The sequence below is a fragment of the Rhodofomes roseus genome (assembly GCF_022264815.1).
Source record: "Rhodofomes roseus strain CIRM-BRFM 1785 chromosome Unknown C8Q71scaffold_1, whole genome shotgun sequence".
Lineage (NCBI taxonomy): Eukaryota > Fungi > Basidiomycota > Agaricomycetes > Polyporales > Fomitopsidaceae > Rhodofomes > Rhodofomes roseus.
Genome location: NW_025952957.1, coordinates 487,085 through 506,407, shown reverse-complemented (window position 1 = coordinate 506,407; position 19,323 = coordinate 487,085). Strand labels below are relative to the sequence as shown.

Here is a 19,323-nt window from a genome sequence, read left to right as displayed (position 1 = left end):
TACTGTGCAATGACCCGCCCGCGCATTCTTTTCGTCTGCAACCTGCTCTAATATGCAATTGAAAAGGTTTGGCATGTAGAAGCTCCTCAGTCGCAATCTCAATGGTCAACCACTCACGGTGCGTTTCCCGTCATTGGCCACATTCCATTCTGATCTATACAACAAGACAATCTCACAGTATCAGCGAGGACGATATGCTCTGTTATTCTTGGACTCAGCTGAACAAAGCCCGTCCGCGGTACTACTCAAGGGAGTGTCGACCGTCCGATCCCGACCACGTCATAGCTGAAATTTGTGAAAACGGCAGTGCTATGACCTCTGCATAGCATCCTGTTCACTTCCGCTTTGATCTGCAGCATCGAGGATTGCAAGGACATATAGCTTGTGTCTATCAGCAACTAGCAACTCCTTGTCCAAGAACAGAAAACGACAAGAGACCCCGAGGGAGGCAAGGCGCTGTAAACAACGACATTGTTTACGATTCATGAATACGATTGTCGTCGCGTCCGTGATTGGACAAATGATTTTGCATCAGTGGTGCGACCACCCCCGAACGTTGACTCGACCAAGTAGGCTGAAGCCTCATCTTGCAGATAACAGTTGCGTCGTGGGGGGCCGTGGCCACGCTTTGGCCACGCACCACATGTCGGGCCTGCCCTTTTGGGTCACATCAAAGCGAGGTGGCCACTCGCGCGTCGTATAAGTAGCATTCATGGCGCGCTCATATTAATTGGTCCTTGCTCCCGTAACTCGCAATCCCCCAGAACGGTTGACGCCACAGGCCCAATGTCGATGCAAGAGGAACGCTCCGGTCGCGCGATGCGTCGTACAAGAGACGAGCGCCAGAAGAGACCGACCCGACGTTCAAAGGAGCGGGTCGCAGATCGTGATCAGCGGCCCTCTCGCACCACAGAGCCTGAGGTACCTGAGGTCAGTCTATTTCCTACCCACTCTGAGTAGCTTGGACTGACGACGTGCCATGAACAGGTGCTCCCCTTTGACTACACGGCTACAGCGCAGGTCTGCAAGAACTTCCTCCGTCATATCTTGCAGCCTGCGCGGTCTGACGAGTCACAGCCTCCAACCTACAACTGCACGCTCTTCGGCATAACGACCGTCTACGAGTTCATCCGCGCCACGCTGCGCAACACTCGGTTCCCGGAGTGCGTGGCATTCGCCGCGCTGCTCCTCTTGCATCGCCTCAAGCGTTCTGGGGTCGCCCTGGATGTGAACGACGCGCACCGCCTCTTCCTCTGCGCATACATGATCGCCGCGAAGGTGCACGTGGACGAGACCTTCTGCAACGCGTACTGGGTCATTCTGGGGGACCGCCACTTCAAGACGGCGGAGCTGAACCGGTGCGAGCGTGAACTGTGCGGCATGCTCCATTGGAATCTGCTCGTGGACCCGCTGGTGCTGGAGACGTTCACTGAGGCTGTGAAGAGAGACTTCCGCGAGGACGGCCCGTACCCTGACTACCCGCTGGACGAGGACTTGTCAGACCCGGAGAAACGCTTTCCACAGCTGCCAGACAAACCAGCGGTCCAGGATGAAGAGGAGCCTGTCCTGATCAAGCCGCCAGTTGTGCCTCCCCGGGCAGTCGTTGCAGCCCTCGCGAGACACCGAAGGCCGATGGACATCGTCCAGCCGTCTCTCCTCGAACCTCAAGGACTAGAGTGCGAGACGTCGGTGACGTCTTGCGCAACCAGTGATAGCGCACGCTCCATGGAAGAGCGGCGCCCAGGCTTCCGTTTGCCATCATGCAAAGAGCAATCTGCAACGTGGCTGCCGCTCGCTGTCCTGAGGGCGTCGGGGTATGTTATGAACAGTTGCAATCCTGTCTGATGGTCGCCCACCCTATTATGGGCTTGAGTGTAGATTGGCCACGACTATCCGGGCCTCGAAGGCCTGCGACTTAAGGTTATTCTATGTATGTACGGTAGATTGACTCTGCCATACCCTTGTTATTCTGGTCCGTCTTGTATCCCGTCATGTATACATGTCACTCTTTTACTCGGTCAGAATACGTACCATGTATCTCCGGTCTCACTGTACTTTCCATGCCACGGACTTGTAGATATCGCACAAGTTATCCATAGATCTCCCCATTCCCACCTCCGTGCCCACACATACTCATGTAGCTGCGATGCTTGTAGTCCTCGCCTGTATGAACCTCCAATCACCCTGAAATACATCCGTCCATTCGTACCCCAACTCAACGTTCTGCCCTTCCTCCGCCATGATCAACCCCCCGAAAGAGACTTCAGCGGCGTGGTCGGAGTGCCGCTCCACCACGAGCTGCTGCTCACAACTGACGACTCGGCCAACGTTGAGAAGCATCTCCGGAGTGAAGCTTTGTGGATTGATGCCCAGCTCCTGAGCGCCATGTTCGTCAACGGGCTCCATGGAAGTGGTGAGAGGGCGCTGACCTTCCATCCGACGAATACGCCTGACTTGACTTGTGACGCTTCCGTGATTTTGGGTAGCGAAGACCAGTTAGACTCGACTTCGTGTCGATTGATCGTCGTAGGCGCCGCTTCTGATGTGGTCATGTCGTTCGACGGAAGGCCGGAATCCACGGCAGGTTCAGCCTCCATCGGATCGTCATACGGTAGCTCGAACACCTCTGCAGCCTCTTCCTCGTAATCAACAACCTGCTGTTGCTTCCTCTTCTTCCTTTTCCGAGGGAGATCAGCCTCCACGTCGACACTCGTCACGAACATATTCGGCGGTAGCAGACCCTTCTCTTGTTTCTCCGACGGCGGGACCAGTCGCGAGAACGTTGCGAGCACCTCCCGATCCCCAGTGTTCGTGAAGGGTATCGCCTCCTGCAGCGTCTGCTCCACAGCCGCCTCTTCCGCAGCTGACGAGAAGACGATCTTCGCTGCGATGTTCGAGTTCATCATCTTCTTGAAGCCCTTCTTCTTGTTCTTGTTCTGAAGCGTCGACATCATGAAGACAGGGGGCCTGCCGTCCTGCGCTGCAGAAGCTCGCATGTCATGGACGGAGGGTGCTGCGACAGGAGCAGGCGACGGGACTGGTGCGACGGTCTCTGCCCGCGTGCCTAGCGGGATCTCGTTCACGCTTGCGGGCTCAGTGGTGGCTTCTAGGCGCTCGAACATCCTCTTGCGCCGCCGACGGACATTGCGGCTCTGAGTAGCAGGTTTGCCGAGGCCAGGAGGCACAAAGTTCTCTGTTGCACTGGTACACGAATCTCAGACGAGTTCATCAAGAAGAATCAGGATCACTCACGCAGGCGCCTTGCCCTGAGTAGGTTTGGCCTGCGCGGCCACTTGAGTAGGTTTGGCTCGTGGCGGGCCTCCTATGAGCTTGCCATTTGGTCGTGTGGGCGCAATGGATGGCGCAGAGTCCGATGACGATTGAGACGTGTCAGAATCGGAGGACGAGCTTTCGCCCTCTGATGAAGATTCAGAGCTACTTGATTCTGTATCCGAGTCTGACGACTCTGAGCTAGAGCTGCTGGCGGAGTCAGAGCTTGAGTCTGAAGAGCTGCTCAATGGGTCCGGTTTTGTAGCATGGAGAAGGGCTGCACGCTCTGCGCCCTTGCGTTGCTTGACCTCCTGCGCCGACGTCTTCTTGGCTGGTGCTGATTGTTTTGTATCATCCGACCGCTTCACGCGCTTTCGCACAGGCCTTCCAACGTCCACGGCTTTGCGCTTCCCCCTGGTAATTAAGAGTCGCTGCTTGATGCTATCGAACGGAGCTACCATGAGAGATTTCAAGACACCGAAATCACACTAGGGAGTAGGCTTACAGAATAAGGTCGCCATCCCTCACGACATCAACCGGACTGATGTCTAGTAGCTCAAAATCATCGAGGACTAGGTCTATGTCTCGCGGTTCGAGGTCGCCATCGCGCAGCGCCGGAAGCTCTTTGCATAGGACCGACTTGAGTTCTTCTACAGTGGTCGCGGAGTGGACGCTGAACCATGCCCGACAAACTGGGAGAGGAGGGAAGCTTTGCAGCTTGATACGCATACTGAACTGCCTCGATGATTGAATTTAGTCTTGCGAGTACGCCAATTCGCCGAACAGTGAAGTGCTGACTTGCTCCGGCGGATTGCTAAAGCAAAGGCTATTAAGCGGAGGTGAATATGTCGACGTCTAGCTAAGCATACCTGGTGGCCACTCCCCAAAATTTTTGTCAATTCCTGCGGTGAACGGACTGCGAGACAGCGAGCAAGACCGGGAGCGGTGAAGACGGGCTGGAGGAATTTCAGAGGAGGAGGAGGACTCGGGAACGCCACAGACGCGAAAGTCGAGGATCGGCCACAGGCCGGGGATGCTTTAGGCAGGTCGTTCCCACAGTAGTCTCATGCGGGCGGTGAGACCGCCAGCGCGTCGATCCTCTCTACGTGTCCGCATCCTCTCGTCCTCCTCCTCGGTCCGCCGCCGCTCGTTTCGCAGTCTCTGGGAGTATCTGGGCCTCTTCCTTACGATTCATACTCTACTGTGCAAGTTATACTGTCATTATAGGCCACCATGGCCAACTACAGCTATGACGAGGCCGGTAACATGGCCGCCTACTTCCTCCTCACCTTCTTGTCAATCATCTTGATTCCACTCACGATTTCATCGCTCTCGCCATCACGAAGTACGCCCTTTCAGACCTCAACGCTTGCCCCGCTGACTGTAAGACTGTAGAACCGCGAGGAAAGTCGGGGTGCCAATGTCGGGCTTGCGCCGAACAGACAGAGAACATACGGAGACGAGAAGGAGGATCCGTATTATCTCCAAAATTGAGGCCAAAGTACGCGTTATCATACCTGCTTCCCGTGATTCTCCTCACGACAATACAGGACATTCATCCTTGCCGCGGGTTGGGCTCTTGTCGCGTACCTTACCTACAAGGCGGTGACGGCCGAGGTGGAGAACAAGGTGTATGACCCCTTCGAGATTCTGGGTCTCGGGAGCGTAAGTCGTGCAGACCAAGCTGCGCGCATACAATCCTCACTCGATTGATATGTAGGGTGTGGACCTCAAAGCAATCAAGTCGCATTACAAGAAGTTATCCAAGAAGTTGTGAGTACGTTGACATGTTATCATACATCGTGTCCTCATTGTGTATCACAGCCACCCCGACAAAGTGAAGTTGGGAGTGAATGAAACTATGGAGATGGTCGAGGCAAAATTCGTGGAGATCACGAAAGCTTACAAATCGTGAGACCTGTCTTACTATGTACTGACTGTGAACTGACCGTCATCCGTAGCCTGACCGATGAAACTATCCGGAAGAACTGGGAGCTGTATGGTCATCCCGATGGCCGGCAGGAGGTGTCTATGGGCATTGCGTTGCCGAAGTGGATTGTGGAGAGCGGCAACAACATTTGGGTCCTTGGCGCATATGGTCTCTTGTTCGGCGGAGCTCTGCCTGCTCTCGTGGGCCGCTGGTGGTTTGGCAACAGGGACAAGACCAAGGATGGTGTGAAGGCTCGCAGTGCGGAAGTCTTCTTCAAGACCCTCCAAGAGGAGTCTAGCATTGATGACGTCGTGGCCGGATTTGTGAAGGCATTTGAGTGGGAGCGCCCAAAGGCTACCGTTAGCAAACGCGAGAGTGAGGTGGACGACCTCGAGCAGCAGATCAAGGAGCGTCTCAATGGCAAGTGGACTGAACTTAGCAAGCTGGCCGATGCGATGCCGGGCGAACATGAGACGCGTCGTCGAGCATTCATTCTCCTCTACGCACATCTTCTCCGCATTCCAATCCGCAATGCGTCGCTGCGTCAAGGTAAGCAACTCACAGCAGAGATGGAAATTCACTAACTGTATGCGCAGAGCAAGCCGACCTTCTGCTGCAGACGCCGACCCTGCTCAATTCCATGCTCAACATCAGCGTCTCCCGCAACTGGCTCCAGCCGACTCTTTCTGTGATGCGCCTTCACGCTTACCTCGCTCAGGCAATACTGCCCGGTCAAGACCACCTCAGGCTCGCTCAGTTCCCTGATGTCAGCCCGGACGAGGCTGCGACGCTTGCCCCGCCTGAGGGTGCAAACACAGACGCCGTGACGGAGCTCATCGAAACCCTGGAGCAGAGGTCAGATGTTCGCGCGTCTGAGGTCAGGAAGGCCGCACAACGTTGGGGAAGGGTTGAGTTGGTCGATGCAGCACTCCGCGTGTTCGGCGAGCGATGCATCACACCGCAGGCGTACATCAACATCGTTCTCAAGCTCCGGCTGTCCCCGCCTGGTGCGCCGCACGCGAACGGGGATGCGCAGACAGATGGTCGGAGTGAGGAGCAGAGGGAGGAGGAGTTCCTTGCGGGCAAGACAGATATGGAGGATCTTCCAGGCGACGATGGCGTCAGCTATGCGCATGCACCATACTGGCCCGCAGTAAGCTCCGTCTTTTCACGCACGAGAACCTGCTTGACTGACAATCTCGGCAGCATCGCAAGCCCAGTTGGTGGGCAGTCATGTCGGACGCACGGAGCAACAAGATTATGATCGCGCCCATGAAGATCTCCGACATTCCCATGGGCCCTCAGTACCGCATGTACAGGCAGCAGTTCCAGGGCCCGCCGCAGTCGGGTCTCAACCGGTGGCGGCTGCATCTGATAAGCGACACCTTCATTGGCGAGGAGCTCGTTCATGACATGGAGGTACGTAACCACGCTTCACTCGTGATGTGGGTCAGATCTGACATGCGATCTACAGTGGAAGGTAGAGGACCCATCCGTAGTGAATGTAGTGGAGATGGAGTCGGAAGACGAGATCTCCGAACCCGAGGAGGACTCGCTCGCAGGCCAGATGGCGCTGATGCGCGGTGGCTCCGTCAAGCGACAAGAGGACGGGAGCGACGATGAGAGCACGACGGACGACGATCGTGACGAGGACGCAGAGTCGTCGAGCAGCAGCGATAGCGATTGAGCGTTGGTGTCGTCGTAGTGTATGGAGGATAATGGCGTTGACGGTAGGACGGCAGGACAGGATCGGTTCTCTGCGTGGCTTGTTCGATGTATTTATTCTCTTTAGTAATTCTGGTTTCGTCGACACTCTGACAAAAGACAACATCACCATCGATAGTGGTTAACCCTGTATGCGAGATGTAGGTGCGCACTTGTGTCCCGGTGAGGTACAGCGGAGAATGCTGGTCTACGAACTACCGTTGGTGCAGCGAGTCAAGCTGGTCAAGCCTGACATGTCTTCGACGCCTAGGTCACCGAACGCACTTGGGCTCGGGTCGTTGGTTCGATTAAACCGCTCGCAATATTTGCTGCCTCTGAATCGGGCTGTTGGCGTAGATCGTCCCGGAAGTATTCGTACCAGTTGGTAGTACTGCAAGTGATTCTCCCCACGGACGATCGAAGTACGCGGCCACATTATCGAGTTCCAGAGTAATGAATAACGTTGACTGGTGGCATTATGCATTGACGGTAGTACATGGAACCAACATTGAAAGGGACGTGCAGTATATCAGCGGATACAAGACAAGGAGCGACTGGATACAATTGTAGCAAACCGGACAGTAACGAGCGACTCGGATGGGGCCAAATTGGAATTGATATGTAAAACAATCAAAGCAACGATGAAACGTTACATAGAGAGAGAGCGTACAATGATAACGAGTGCACGGAAATGAGTCGATGTGTGGTTGAACGGCGATGGATGAAAGATCAACGAAGCTGCTACACCTTGACGTCTTCATCGTCCGATGTGAAAAGTCTGTCTCCTGGAGTAGCCGAGTCCGAATGCCCCAGGCGACGGAAGAGCGCCATCCCACCCGGTCGACTTCAAGAGTCTCGACGTCCTTACGATGTTGGCATGCCTGTGGATGGCGGCCCGGACGCGACTGATCCCCGTAGAGAGTTCGCTCCATAGGGCAGATCGACTCCTGTCGCCGGCGAGGGAATCCTGCACTCCGACATCGACGGGGAATACAACGGATAAGGTCTTGCACCAGAGTAATCGGCCTTCACGCGCTGTGTGAACGTCGCCAATTGCCCGGGGTCGATGTAGAGTGACCAGTCCATCATGGTGCAGAATTCGACCTCTGCCCGAAGCAGGTTTCCGACCGTGAGCCACTCTCTCCTCGTCGGGTTGACGGCCCTGACCAAGCTGGAACTGTTGTACCACTTGTCGCAGAGGATTTTACTCGCGACCAAGAATGCTGTCAGATATATATAGTGCGCGGTGGCCATCCAATATGGAACAGCATTCAAACCCAAGGCCCGGGCCTTGTCCGTAAACTTGCTTCGGAGCCGATGTATGAGTAGCAGGGCCCCGAAAGCAATAGATTCGTGCAACTTTGTGCGATGCAGGAGGTTAGAAATGAAGATTTGCAAGACAGAAAAACGCCTCTCGGCTAGCGAGCTTGAAGACGCTGTAGCAGGGCCTGATGAACTTGTTGCGCTTGAGTTGGCGTTCGCAGCAGCTTGACCCTGTGGCTGCTGGCCGGTCGCACCCGCCGGAGAGAATCCAGGCTGGTCTGCGGAACCGTAGCCAGGCATGCAATGGGTAAGAAGAAAATTAGCCCCAAGGCTCCCGAGAACCCTAGTGTCTTCTTCCGCTCGCCATTCTGTCTGGTAACAATTCGTTGTGATTAATTATGAATGCGTCTGCAGAAAGATGGAAACTTACAGCGGAGATGTGAACGCCATGTTCCTGAAGGCTCTCCTGCGATGAACTCCCAGAATCGGTATCGACAAGCACCTCTTGGCAAGACTTCGTAGTAGGTCCAGACCGAACCGTACTGCATTGGGACGATTTGTCGGCTTCCGCACGTGCGTCTTCTGGAGGGCCAGTAATGGATGCCAAGTCAGCCGCTAAGACGCTCCCTGGAGGGTAGGTAGGTAGCGGGCGGCATGTCCATGGAGGATTTTCATTAGCCGTGCGAGTGCGTGAACCTTGTCTCGACACGGGTCCGTCGTCGGGCGAGGGCAGAATATTATTGTGCGTATGGGCTGCAACCGGAACAGAGTTGGCTTTCGGCATAGGCATCTTCGTGGACCGGGTGATAGAACTTGTGGGCGGGCGTCTTCAAGATGGCAGAGGCAGGTTGCTGAGGCTCGAGACCCCGGGGCTCGCATCAAGTACTTGTGCGTTGTCCTATCGATCTGGGCCACACGATGCCACTACGATGCCACATATTCGGTGGGTGGGAACATCCGTGAATGGTATCGAGATCAGTGCCCATTATGGCAAAAACTCGCCATCCCAAAATGGCTATCCTTGTATAGCAGTTGCTTTCATCTTCGATCACTGACAACCACACTCAACGTGGCAAGCCTATCGTCGCTGTGTAAGCATGTTTCAGTGTAGAACAATGGACGATCAAACTCAACTGATTGGCCATTGATTGAGCAACATGGCAAGGCAAGGCAACCATGGTGAGCGGAGTATGAGATCGAAGACCCGGCTCGCCGGCACTACTCACTTAGGCAGGCATAGCCATCAGCACAGCTGTTTCGGAAACCAAAAAAAATTCCGCGCCTCGAGTTGCTACGTGAGACTGCGTCACAGTCCATGATACTAGCGCTCTGCGCCTTCGTGCATCCATTTTAGTACGCACATTGGATTGCCTGCCCAGTTCACGAGCGATGTACCTAACTACTGCGTTATAGAGCACCAATGTAGCAGAACTTGAATGGACTCAGTTTAGATGCGAGCGCGACCATAGCTGCCCGAAGCGGCCGCAAGATGGTTGCGGTTCAAAAGTAGGCGCCTTCAGATACCGATCTGCGCAGTTCATCGGCGGGTGGCGGTGGGCGTTAGTGTGGCTACTATCCACCATCACCTTCGACATCGCTCCGAAGTAGCACTTCGAGACTGAGAGCCACTCTAGATCATTGGGGTTCGATGTCAGATGGATTCCTATCGTCAAGAGCCTCTTCGTCCATTGGATAGTCTTCCAGTATTGTCTCTCTCAGGCTGAAGGTATGTCGCTGAGTCTGCCACGCATGATGGTCATATAGCTATGACTTCACGTACACTGCAGAAGCGTAGCGTCGCACTGACGCTCTCATTATACAGGGATAGCATCGAAATCATACACGCCAGTAAATCGCTCTCAGGGACAATGGACATATCATCTCTAGCGGCACTGTCAGCTTCGCCTACGTCCTCTTTTCCATATGCTCAACCCGAACTCCCGACGCTGCTCGTGGCACTGTCTTTCTTATTCTCCCTCAACATACTCCGTATCGGCGCAGATCTGGCTTTCCATGCTGGACTGGTAGCGGAGCTCTTTCTCGGCATGGTCTATGGCGCGCCGCTGGCTGGCATCCTTCCAACAAACTGGGAGGCAACGTTCAATGTTTTGGGGTACATCGGACTAGTGTGCATCATATTTCAAGGTCAGTATATGCTGCTTGTGAGGTTCTCGCGGTATACAGAACATCCCTCTGATCTCGCGGACGTCATGATGCATAGGGGGCCTCTCGACGAACCTATCCTTGCTATTGTCCAATCTGCCCCTGTCTTGCGTCTGCGCTCTGACTGGGATTGGAATACCCATAGCACTTTCGATAGCACTTCTCACTGCAGGCTACGGGTACTCTCCGTTGGAAGCATTCGCCGCAGGTGCAGCTCTCTCCTCGACAAGCCTGGGAACCACCTTGGCCGCCCTGAATAGTGTGGACCGCCAACAGACCTCCGCGGCCCGCATGGATCCTAAACTCGAGAAACGAGCAGAACGTATGCCATATGTTCTCTGTGACGATACCTGTGCCTTACTTCGAGCTTGCAGAATTCCGAGAGATGCCCCGTGACGCTGGACCTGCCGAAGAGACGTCAGGAAGCCAGGCACGGATGCCACTATCCGAGCCCTCTGCAACGATCTCAGCACCACCTGCCTTGCAGCAGACTAGGATCGGTACCGTGCTCACAAGCGCTGCTATCATTGATGATGTAGTCGGCCTTGTCATCGCCGCTCTCATACCGGCGTTGGCAAACTTGGAATCGCCATCACCATCCAAGCCAAACCTCGCATGGACCCTCATACGACCTCTGCTTTCCTCTCTTTTGATTGCCGTCATCACACCTGTCGCGGCGTGTTTTGTCTTACGACCAGTCTTCTGGTTTCGTGGCTTCGGCGAGCGGTGGTGCGCTCCCCGACGTGTAGGCGAAGAATGGGGCCGCGGACGTCTGTTTTCCGGGACCGATTGCGGGCCCGAGTCTCACGCGGATTTGGTCAAAATGTCCATCATGGTCTGCGTGCTTAGTGCGTTTCTTGCAATAGCATATTGTGAGTGACCCGAGTCGCTTCAAGCCTGACAGAGGCTCACTAGCAGATTCTCAGACACGGGGAGCAGTATGCTCTTCGGAGCCTACATGGCAGGCCTAACCTTGTCCTATCTCGTAACACCGCCGCGAGAAAGCTCTCATGCCCAGGATCAGCCTGCCATCCCACCGGAGGACAGGGCCGCTGCGCTATCCTTTGCGTTGGCGTATGCGCGCACAGTCGGTCCATTGCAGGAGTTCGTGTTCGCCCCTATCTTCTTTGCTAGCATCGGCTATGCCATCGTAAGAGTCTACGAACCTCTGTTGGGTTTCTCGAGCTAAGACGTGTTACATGCACAGCCGTTTCTATTGTTATGGAGACCGGCGATTCTCTGGAGAGGTGTGCTCTACGCCGTTCTCATGTTTCTAGGCAAGCTTGCAGCCGGGCTGCCAATCATGTTGTGGTCCGTTCTGACTACCCGTGGCCATGGCTGTAACCAAGACGCAGACGCGGCACCGGCCGAGTCTCCAGCTTCGCCAACTCCCCAGCTGGATGGCAATCTCACCACGTCTACTCGTGATCGCTTGCGAGCGTCGATGTATCCTGCAGCTTTCATGGGCATCGCGATGGTCTCTCGGGGCGAGATTGGACTACTGATCGCGCAGATTGCCCGTAACGGATCTTCCACGGGAGGGTCGGCGGAAAACGGCTTGCTGAGCGAGGAGGGATTCTTGGTGTGCATATGGGCCATTCTCCTGTGCACGTTGGTGGGGCCCATCTGCGTAGGGATTATTGTACGGAGATGGCGGTCTCGTGTCACTGCTGGTATCTGGGCGTAGGCCCCGATGCCGCGTTCTGGTGCAGCGACGTCCAATAGAGTAGCCGTTCTTCGTGTCACCATCTGTTCCAACCTGTAGAGTTCATCCACACGTACCCCAAAAGACGCCGTATAGCACCGAGTGGCGACGGTAGCAGGGTTGATAGAGTTGGATGTAAAATTTTGGAGTGCGATGTGGGGGAAAGGGTTTGTAACTTCAAGTTCGAGTAGCGAGGAAGACGCGGGTAAAGCCCCTACGAGCTAGACCATTCAGACAACCTTTACAGGCGCCATGGGGTTCTCGCGAACTATCGTCGTCGGAACTGCGCTGCGCTGCGGCCGAAATCCAAGAACGACAACGGTGATAAGGTGCATCCATACGGCGACCACTGGCACAAGGAGAAGGACCCGAGTGAATAATCACTACAGCGCGCGACGAGCACGAGGAAGTTGCGCCGATCCTACGTACCTGTCTGCCGTCTAGTATGAGAAAGCCATAATCCCAGACTGCTACTAGTCTGGACGATATTCGGCACTGAAAGTGACGAGCATTGCGATTTCCTGCGCGCTCAGATAAGCGACTTTTGCGTATAACACGTCCGCGCGTTGCGAACCACGGCGGCGGCGACCCCCAGTGGGAGCCTGGATCTGTAGCTGTCGGACCCCAGCGCCGCTGTGCAGACAGCTATCAGAATGCGCTCTGGAGAAGCATAGCAACGAGTTGGCAACGAGGACGAGAACGACTGGAACTGGACATGTCTGTCTTGCCATTTCCGTGACACATGACGTGGAGCACTTCATTTCAGCGCGTCCGTCTTTAAGCAGGCGCACTGTGGACGGACCAAAGGTACCGGTAACTTACGGGCGTATATGAATGTTCGAGCCCGCGAAGTGACCGAGTGAGAGACGGGCTCGAGAGTCAGCGAAACTTTGCTGTCAGCGGTACCTAGACTGGCACGCATTCCGACTCTGGCGCGGGCGGTCCGAGCCAGTCCGTGCTTCGATGACATGAGAGTCAGGCAATGTTATGCTAGCTTTTCTTGGTCTGCAGCGGTCTGTCGTCAGACTCGTCAACCGCTCGTCAGGGTGCTGCAGACCGTACTCAACGCGAGCGACATCTGTCGCTAGCACTTTCAATAAGTGACGTACCGATAGTTGAGCCTGGATGCTAGTCCCGTTATATTCTGGTTGCATTCAAGCAGGGTCCTAACCGGGGCGGTAGGGATTCGGTTACTCTGGAACGGTATGGACTGTCCACAACGTTTCGTCAAGAGACGTCGGGCGTGGGCGTAAACCTGCGGATTGCGACCTACGGCCCAGATACCGTTAGTTTTGATAAGCTGCCGAAAATCATTAAGGCTAGATGACCAGCTGGGACTATCTGGTAGATACAACATTCGAAGGAGTCAACGGGTCGGTCAAGACTCAAGAATCTGGGAGCGTGTCCGAGCCGGCAGCTACCGGCAGGCAAGGGCAGGCACGAATCTTGGACGCGTCAAATCTGGATCTGAGATTGGCACGTGGCACTTTGATCTCTCAGCCACCGCTCACCCACGCGGGAACCTGAGCAACTTCGAGCAATCTACTCCAGCACCAGGCGACATGCATCCTCAGAGCTACTGGAGGAGACGTACGTGTCCATCCAATCTCTCATGTGCAATATGTGCTTTTGTCAGGACTCAGCCTATCTAACCCGACGAAATCAGGGTTCCCCCACGGTGGCCCTTCAATTCACTACTCAAAACATGAGAATCCGGTCTGCGAGAGGAAAGTGGTTCACATCAGAAAACTGCCGCATACTGTGGGGAGAGCCGCGAAATGGATGCCTACTGGGACTGGATTGACTATACCGCTAGAGAGACCTATGACTCGAGTCACTAGCAGACTCCTCAAGTTATAGTTCGCATCTAACACCCTTGGGTCACACTTTGGCGCGATACGTCCATTCACTCGATTATTACTCTCATTCTCGTTCTCTACAGAACAGGGGTATGTTCTGACACGGCTCATTATCCGCAGCATGGATAGGGACTCAGAGTGACGTCTATGTCGAATCGTCGAGCGCGCCTGATGGTGAGGTATCTGGGAGCTCATATCTGAACCCTCGATGACAGGCTATCCATCCGGGGTATTCTGCAAGGCGGCGGTATCTCCGAGTCGTTGATGTATCCGCCTAGGCCTGAGACCCAGGCCGAGTAGTCTCAGGTGCGTCATTATACTTCTTGACCTTTATTACTACATTACTTTTGGCCGCAGGGAACATGATCTTGGGCGCCTTACAAATGCTTACACGTCAACCCAAGAGTTGCACCTGTGTGCGGGAGTGTGCGCGTGGGATCCTCGTCGAAAGCATAGCTTATATCTCTTCTATCCCTGGAAGTGTATCTCAGGTGCACTGCTGACGTGGCGAGGAAGCAGCAAACGGCCTGCCTCGAAATGGACATGCCGATCAGTGACATTTGCGCAGGTGGACTTGATTCAGGCGCCGGACGACCCTGAACGAGCGCGAAGGTACCATCTGGAAATCTTCCTCCGCAAAATGTACGTTAACACTCGTTCCGCCTCGGAGCCAGCGCGCAGAAAAGGCGTCCGGTCGCCAATTCTCAATTCCCCATCGTGTATGCGCCCATGAAGTCATTCAGAAGGGCTCGTACAGCCGAGCGGCTCCGCGTCGGCCATGCTCGCAGTATTGCGAAGGGGAGGAGAGTTCGTGCGTCGCGAGATTCTCTCCCTGTGCAGAACGCGTATAAAAGCACGGCCCTCTGTCCAGCAGTGCTCATCAAACCACCACTTCTCCTTCACTCACAACAACAGCGCAAGCTCCTCTACTAACACTCAGTTACCCAATCTATTATGCCTGGCCTTACTACCCTCCCGCCATTCCCCGACAACGTTCCCACTCATGCCCTCCTGATCATTGACTACCAGCTCGTGAAGGCTGGCGACCAGGAAGAGATTGATAAGTTCTGGAAGGCCGCGACGACGCTCGGCTTCTGGTAGTAAGTACAGTATTCACTGTGGTTTGCGAGGCGTCTCTCATAATCGTGGTACTCTAGCTTGAAGAATCACGGTGCAGATGAACTAGTCACCCAGATGTTTGACATGGGCTCCGAGACCATGGATCTACCCTTCGAAGAGAAACTGAAATTCGAGCAAGGCGACAGTGGCATGTCATTTGGGTATGTGTCGTCCCCACTATCAGCCCGTGCCATACGCTGACGCGATTGTGGCAGATACAAGGCACCCGGTGCTAATGCGACTGACGAGACCGGCGCACGCGACACGGTCGAGTTCATCAACATCTCGCAAGACGATGCGCTCGCCTGGCCAAAACCCGTGCACCGTACCTACCCCTCCACCGTCAACGCCCGCATGGAGCACACCATCCGCCCCTTCGTGCAGCACTCCGCCGAGGTGAACCTCGTGCTCATGGAGGTCCTCGCGAAGAAACTCGGGTTCAGAGAAGGGCTCCTCGCGGAGCAGCACCGGCTCGACGAGACCAGCGGGAGCGAGACGCGCTGCATCAAGAACCCCCCTCGCCCTGGCGGGATCTCCGAAGAGAAGGCGGCACTCGGTGCGCACACCGACTTCGGCTCCATGGTAGGACCTTCGCATTTTGGAGACTATGAGGGTGACTGAAGTATCTCCGTCGCCTATAGACCTTCCTCCACAACCGACTCGGTGGCCTGCAAGTCATGCCCCCAGGCTCTGACAAGTGGCAATACATCAAGGTACGTCCGTTTGACTGGTGGAGTGCGCGACAGCACTGACTCTACTGGCAGCCAATCCCGGGACACGCCGTCTGCAACCTCGGCGACGCTATGTATATCTTCAGCGGCGGGATCCTCAAATCGAATCTACACCGCGTCGTGTAAGTGCCAAACGCCACATCAGTCAAAGTCGTTCCCCCGCTAATCATATGCGGATCTTTTCTCGCACCCGCAGCCCCGCCCCCGGCGCTCAGGCGGCCCTCCCGCGCTGGTCGCTCGCGATGTTCACGCGCCCGGGCGACAGCGTCGTCCTGCGCGCGCTGACGGAGGAGAGCGAGATAGTTGCGGACGCGGTGAAGAGCGCGGAGGACACGAGTGTCTTCGAGAACAACCAGACGAGCAAGGAGTGGTTCGCGAGAAGGATCAAGTATCAGCGCAGTAAGAACCAGAAGGTGAGGCGCCTCGCGGTGACTTTGCTGAAGCGATTGGACACTGACTGTACCCGTTGGACTAGGGTCCGGAGACCTGGCGCCAGAGTCGCGGGACTGAACATCGTCCTGATGCTGCTTGAGGGGTAACCACGACATGTGAACAGAAGTCTCGGCTTGACGGATGGACATAGACGTCTTAGCGTGTACGAATGGCATGTATCTTACGATCATATACTAAGTTCAGTCAAGCAAAAATGTACTTATCACGCAGCCCAGAGGCCTCGCTACCGCAGAAGCGTGCCCTGTCTAGGATTGCGTGACTTCAGACGCCCAAGGTCAGGCAACGGTAGATCGGAAAGGACCTGACGGGCAGTGCACATTATGTATTAGACGGCAGGAGATTCATGACGAGCTCAGGTAGGTACATATACAGTGCGTCTTATGGTACGAGGAATTGCTGGGAGTCGATGGAAATACGGATGGGCAGAACGTCTATGTTTTGCCGCAATCACGGACTAGCCGGAATGAACGCGCCTTCGGAAGCTGTCAACCACCTGTTCCGTCGTGACAGGGGAGCTTCACTCACCGATGCTGTCAACGAGCAACCGCTGGGACTCGCGCAAGGCCCATGCTTCGTGCTCGAGCAGATCTTCTGGGTCTTTCCAGGACACGTCGGCTGTGTCGTATTTTGCCCTGGGTACATGGTCGATGACGTATACATGCGCGGGGATGGCTTGAGGGATGCTCGAGTCGCTCGCGAGGATGAGCTTTACGAGCATGTGGTCGGGCTCTAGCGGTTGGTCGGATACGTGAGCGATCTCACTGATAGTCAATGTTTGAGGATGATGAGCGAGACAGTCAGTCTGAGGATTTCTGAGGAGATGAACGCACGAGATCATGATGGCGGCGACATTGACTTTCTTCGCCTTCTTCTTGGTCAATTGGCTGGCACACAACCGCTCGACGAGCTGAACTACGTTTGCGTATCCGCCTGCGATACGCGGCTTGTCACAGAAGATGAGGCGCATACCCGCTCTGGGGAGGTCATAGAAATAGTAGGGCGGTGTGTTGTTGAGTTTGTGGTCCGCCTTCGGACGCCCTGTAGGTGGGGCAGCCCCTAAGTCACCGAAGACCGTCATTCCACCGGCGAGGCTGAGGACCATCTTGGACCGGCCTGAGGCAGAGGTGTACGTTGGGCGTATGCGTAGGTTTGCTAGTGGCAGGCGCGACGATCTGAACAATACTGAGCAATGTCCTGGAGCTCACCTTATAGCAGTCCTGAACATAGATAGCTAACCGACGTAGGCCGCCCAGTTGATGGTGGTCAGTTCCTGTTATGGCCAAGTCTGCTGTGGGTCAGGACGTCGTCCCCGCAAGACAATAAACTGTCTATTGTTTGCACAGCGTCCGGCGGGTTCCATATAGCGGTAGTGACGCGCCAAGTCATGTTTCGAGTCAAGGAAAGCATGGGCGCACCAGCCGTAGCACCGATCGGAAGTACTCATGATCATCTTGTTTCTGACCAACTCAACATTGAATGTCTGAGTGTGTCCCGCTGCGGCTGTGACACCGGAAGTACTCCACCTCCAAGTTTTGCGATTGCCAACAGGAGATAGAGGTGCAGATACAAGTTTCAGTCCGATTGTGTAGGTGAAGGAGAGGCTCAGCCTGCGAATGTGCGTGCACAAAGGATGGGCTAAAGGTTGGCTAAAGGTAAGTAGAAGGACTCGACGGAGAGGCGTGGCCCACGGCGGCGCTGTACCAAATTGGAAACCCCGAGTTTCTCGGAGTTTGTTCTCACGTACAACACGACCGTTCGTGTTGCAGTGACTTGAAAGTTGAGTACGTTGAGTTCCTACTGTCACTGACTTGCGTACGAACTTGTTTCGAGTGCGCAATCACTACAATCGCTACTTTTTTTGCACTACATGGATGTACCGTTATGTACGACTGCAGACGAAGAGACTGTACAGCATTCGCTATATAGCACCGACGAGGCCGGTTGCTATCGCCAAATTGAGGCTCAGTTTACCGTCGTTGCAATCAGGGCATAACTTCGACCGAGAACCATGACGACCGAGGCCGGAATCGCTGACCTATAATGAATTCACTGATGATTTTGAGAGGCAAGGCATAGACCTGGCACGGGCAACCCACGGGTAACCGTTCTTGATCCTTGTCCGCCATCCTCCTCTAGTGTATCCGCCAGGCGCGGCCTGCTCATACGACATTCTGAGCAATATGAGGCCGGCCTCGTTGCGCATACCGCTTTACTGTGTACTGGTAAGTGATGGATATTGATTACTTGGAGGGCCACTCAGTCGAGACGAACGTTTGATCCAGTGGCTGTTCTCTTTCATCCTCCTGGCGCTGGCGATCGCTCGCCTGAACTATACTCTTCATCTTCCCAAAGGAGATCCTCTCAATCATGGCGCTGATTTCTATGGTGGAGATTCTGTATTCTTGAGATGATTCTTGATACTGACGTTGGCGGATTACCCCTACTGTAATAGACCCTGTGGTCGTAGAGCTTCTAGTCGACTCTTTTCTTGCGTTTGCATTCGTGCCGTTCGTGTGAGCACAACCCATTTCTGACGTTAATCTCAACCACATGCCCATCTGGGAACAGATTTAACTTCCTCGACCGCTTCCTCAATCACAAGATCTCCAAGGCGGTCGTAGAGGTTATAGCACTAGCCATCCTCTGGCTACTCTGGCTGATTGGGTGTGGTATCGCCACCGTACGTCCCACCGTTCTTCATCACGAGCTATTCATTCTTGACACAAACCCTCTTGGTTGGTGCGCAGAGCATCTGGCCCAACCTCACCTTCTGCTACAATTTCACCACATGTCGCGTCCTCGCAGCGATGACAGCGTTCGCATGGCTCGGCTGGCTCACTATCTGCGCCCTGCTCGTCGTCGGCTTTTTCTCAGTCTTTGTGAAGCAGCGAGACTCCGACCTCGGGAGCAGCGACGGCATGGTCGAATGGGCGCGAGGTGTACCAGCGGGGTCGATCCCGTAAGCACGAATGACCATATGCACCCTTCTGTTTCTCAGCTCGGACTGCTCTCACCCTCGGACCCTCGCACTCTTCATACGTTACGTTCTCACGAACTCTTGCTGTCTGTAGAATACCCACTACGCCCTATGTATGTGTCTGTCTTTTGCCGTCGTTTACAACTCCA

At 54.9% G+C, this 19,323-nt stretch overlaps 8 protein-coding genes across 8 annotated transcripts; 5 read left to right on the top strand and 3 right to left on the bottom strand.

The window, feature by feature from the left end:
• Positions 1–528: 528 nt before the first annotated feature.
• C8Q71DRAFT_8012 (uncharacterized protein) lies at positions 529–2,044 on the top strand. Its single transcript, XM_047925949.1, has 3 exons — positions 529–537; positions 594–930; positions 988–2,044. The coding sequence occupies exons 2-3, from the start codon at positions 787–789 to the stop codon at positions 1,843–1,845; spliced, it is 1,002 nt and encodes a 333-aa protein (XP_047784446.1). The 5' UTR covers positions 529–537; positions 594–786; the 3' UTR covers positions 1,846–2,044.
• C8Q71DRAFT_8025 (uncharacterized protein) lies at positions 1,990–4,257 on the bottom strand. The gene is made up of 6 exons (XM_047925962.1): positions 4,140–4,257; positions 3,776–4,084; positions 3,309–3,711; positions 3,253–3,281; positions 2,430–3,201; positions 1,990–2,376 (listed from the first exon to the last, which is right to left on the bottom strand). Exons 2-6 carry the CDS (start codon positions 3,997–3,999, stop codon positions 2,134–2,136), a joined length of 1,671 nt encoding a protein of 556 aa, XP_047784445.1. The 5' UTR covers positions 4,000–4,084; positions 4,140–4,257; the 3' UTR covers positions 1,990–2,133.
• Positions 4,258–4,352: 95 nt separating this feature from the next.
• C8Q71DRAFT_729390 (Sec63 Brl domain-containing protein) lies at positions 4,353–7,057 on the top strand. The gene is made up of 9 exons (XM_047922025.1): positions 4,353–4,615; positions 4,666–4,771; positions 4,821–4,935; positions 4,991–5,043; positions 5,095–5,181; positions 5,232–5,749; positions 5,797–6,353; positions 6,407–6,619; positions 6,675–7,057. The coding sequence occupies exons 1-9, from the start codon at positions 4,504–4,506 to the stop codon at positions 6,885–6,887; spliced, it is 1,974 nt and encodes a 657-aa protein (XP_047784444.1). The 5' UTR covers positions 4,353–4,503; the 3' UTR covers positions 6,888–7,057.
• A 521-nt stretch (positions 7,058–7,578) lies between these two features.
• Positions 7,579–8,722, bottom strand: C8Q71DRAFT_7950 (uncharacterized protein). Its single transcript, XM_047925584.1, has 2 exons — positions 8,598–8,722; positions 7,579–8,535 (listed from the first exon to the last, which is right to left on the bottom strand). The coding sequence occupies exon 2, from the start codon at positions 8,465–8,467 to the stop codon at positions 7,769–7,771; it is 699 nt and encodes a 232-aa protein (XP_047784443.1). The 5' UTR covers positions 8,468–8,535; positions 8,598–8,722; the 3' UTR covers positions 7,579–7,768.
• Positions 8,723–10,035: 1,313 nt separating this feature from the next.
• Positions 10,036–12,017, top strand: C8Q71DRAFT_852157 (Sodium/hydrogen exchanger family-domain-containing protein; the record flags this gene model as incomplete). Its single annotated transcript, XM_047926805.1, has 5 exons — positions 10,036–10,312; positions 10,389–10,652; positions 10,705–11,202; positions 11,257–11,480; positions 11,538–12,017. 5 exons carry the CDS (start codon positions 10,036–10,038, stop codon positions 12,015–12,017), a joined length of 1,743 nt encoding a protein of 580 aa, XP_047784442.1.
• A 2,724-nt stretch (positions 12,018–14,741) lies between these two features.
• Positions 14,742–16,406, top strand: C8Q71DRAFT_7884 (Clavaminate synthase-like protein). Its single transcript, XM_047925217.1, has 7 exons — positions 14,742–14,994; positions 15,052–15,174; positions 15,229–15,595; positions 15,655–15,726; positions 15,778–15,866; positions 15,941–16,157; positions 16,220–16,406. The coding sequence occupies exons 1-7, from the start codon at positions 14,849–14,851 to the stop codon at positions 16,274–16,276; spliced, it is 1,071 nt and encodes a 356-aa protein (XP_047784441.1). The 5' UTR covers positions 14,742–14,848; the 3' UTR covers positions 16,277–16,406.
• A 76-nt stretch (positions 16,407–16,482) lies between these two features.
• C8Q71DRAFT_7860 (uncharacterized protein) lies at positions 16,483–17,445 on the bottom strand. Its single transcript, XM_047925104.1, has 3 exons — positions 17,028–17,445; positions 16,723–16,958; positions 16,483–16,670 (listed from the first exon to the last, which is right to left on the bottom strand). The coding sequence occupies exons 1-3, from the start codon at positions 17,297–17,299 to the stop codon at positions 16,645–16,647; spliced, it is 534 nt and encodes a 177-aa protein (XP_047784440.1). The 5' UTR covers positions 17,300–17,445; the 3' UTR covers positions 16,483–16,644.
• A 733-nt stretch (positions 17,446–18,178) lies between these two features.
• Positions 18,179–19,160, top strand: C8Q71DRAFT_864417 (uncharacterized protein; the record flags this gene model as incomplete). Its single annotated transcript, XM_047928263.1, has 5 exons — positions 18,179–18,419; positions 18,480–18,582; positions 18,650–18,710; positions 18,766–18,877; positions 18,945–19,160. Exons 1-5 carry the CDS (start codon positions 18,378–18,380, stop codon positions 19,158–19,160), a joined length of 534 nt encoding a protein of 177 aa, XP_047784439.1. The 5' UTR covers positions 18,179–18,377.
• Between the last annotated feature and the right edge of the window lie 163 nt (positions 19,161–19,323).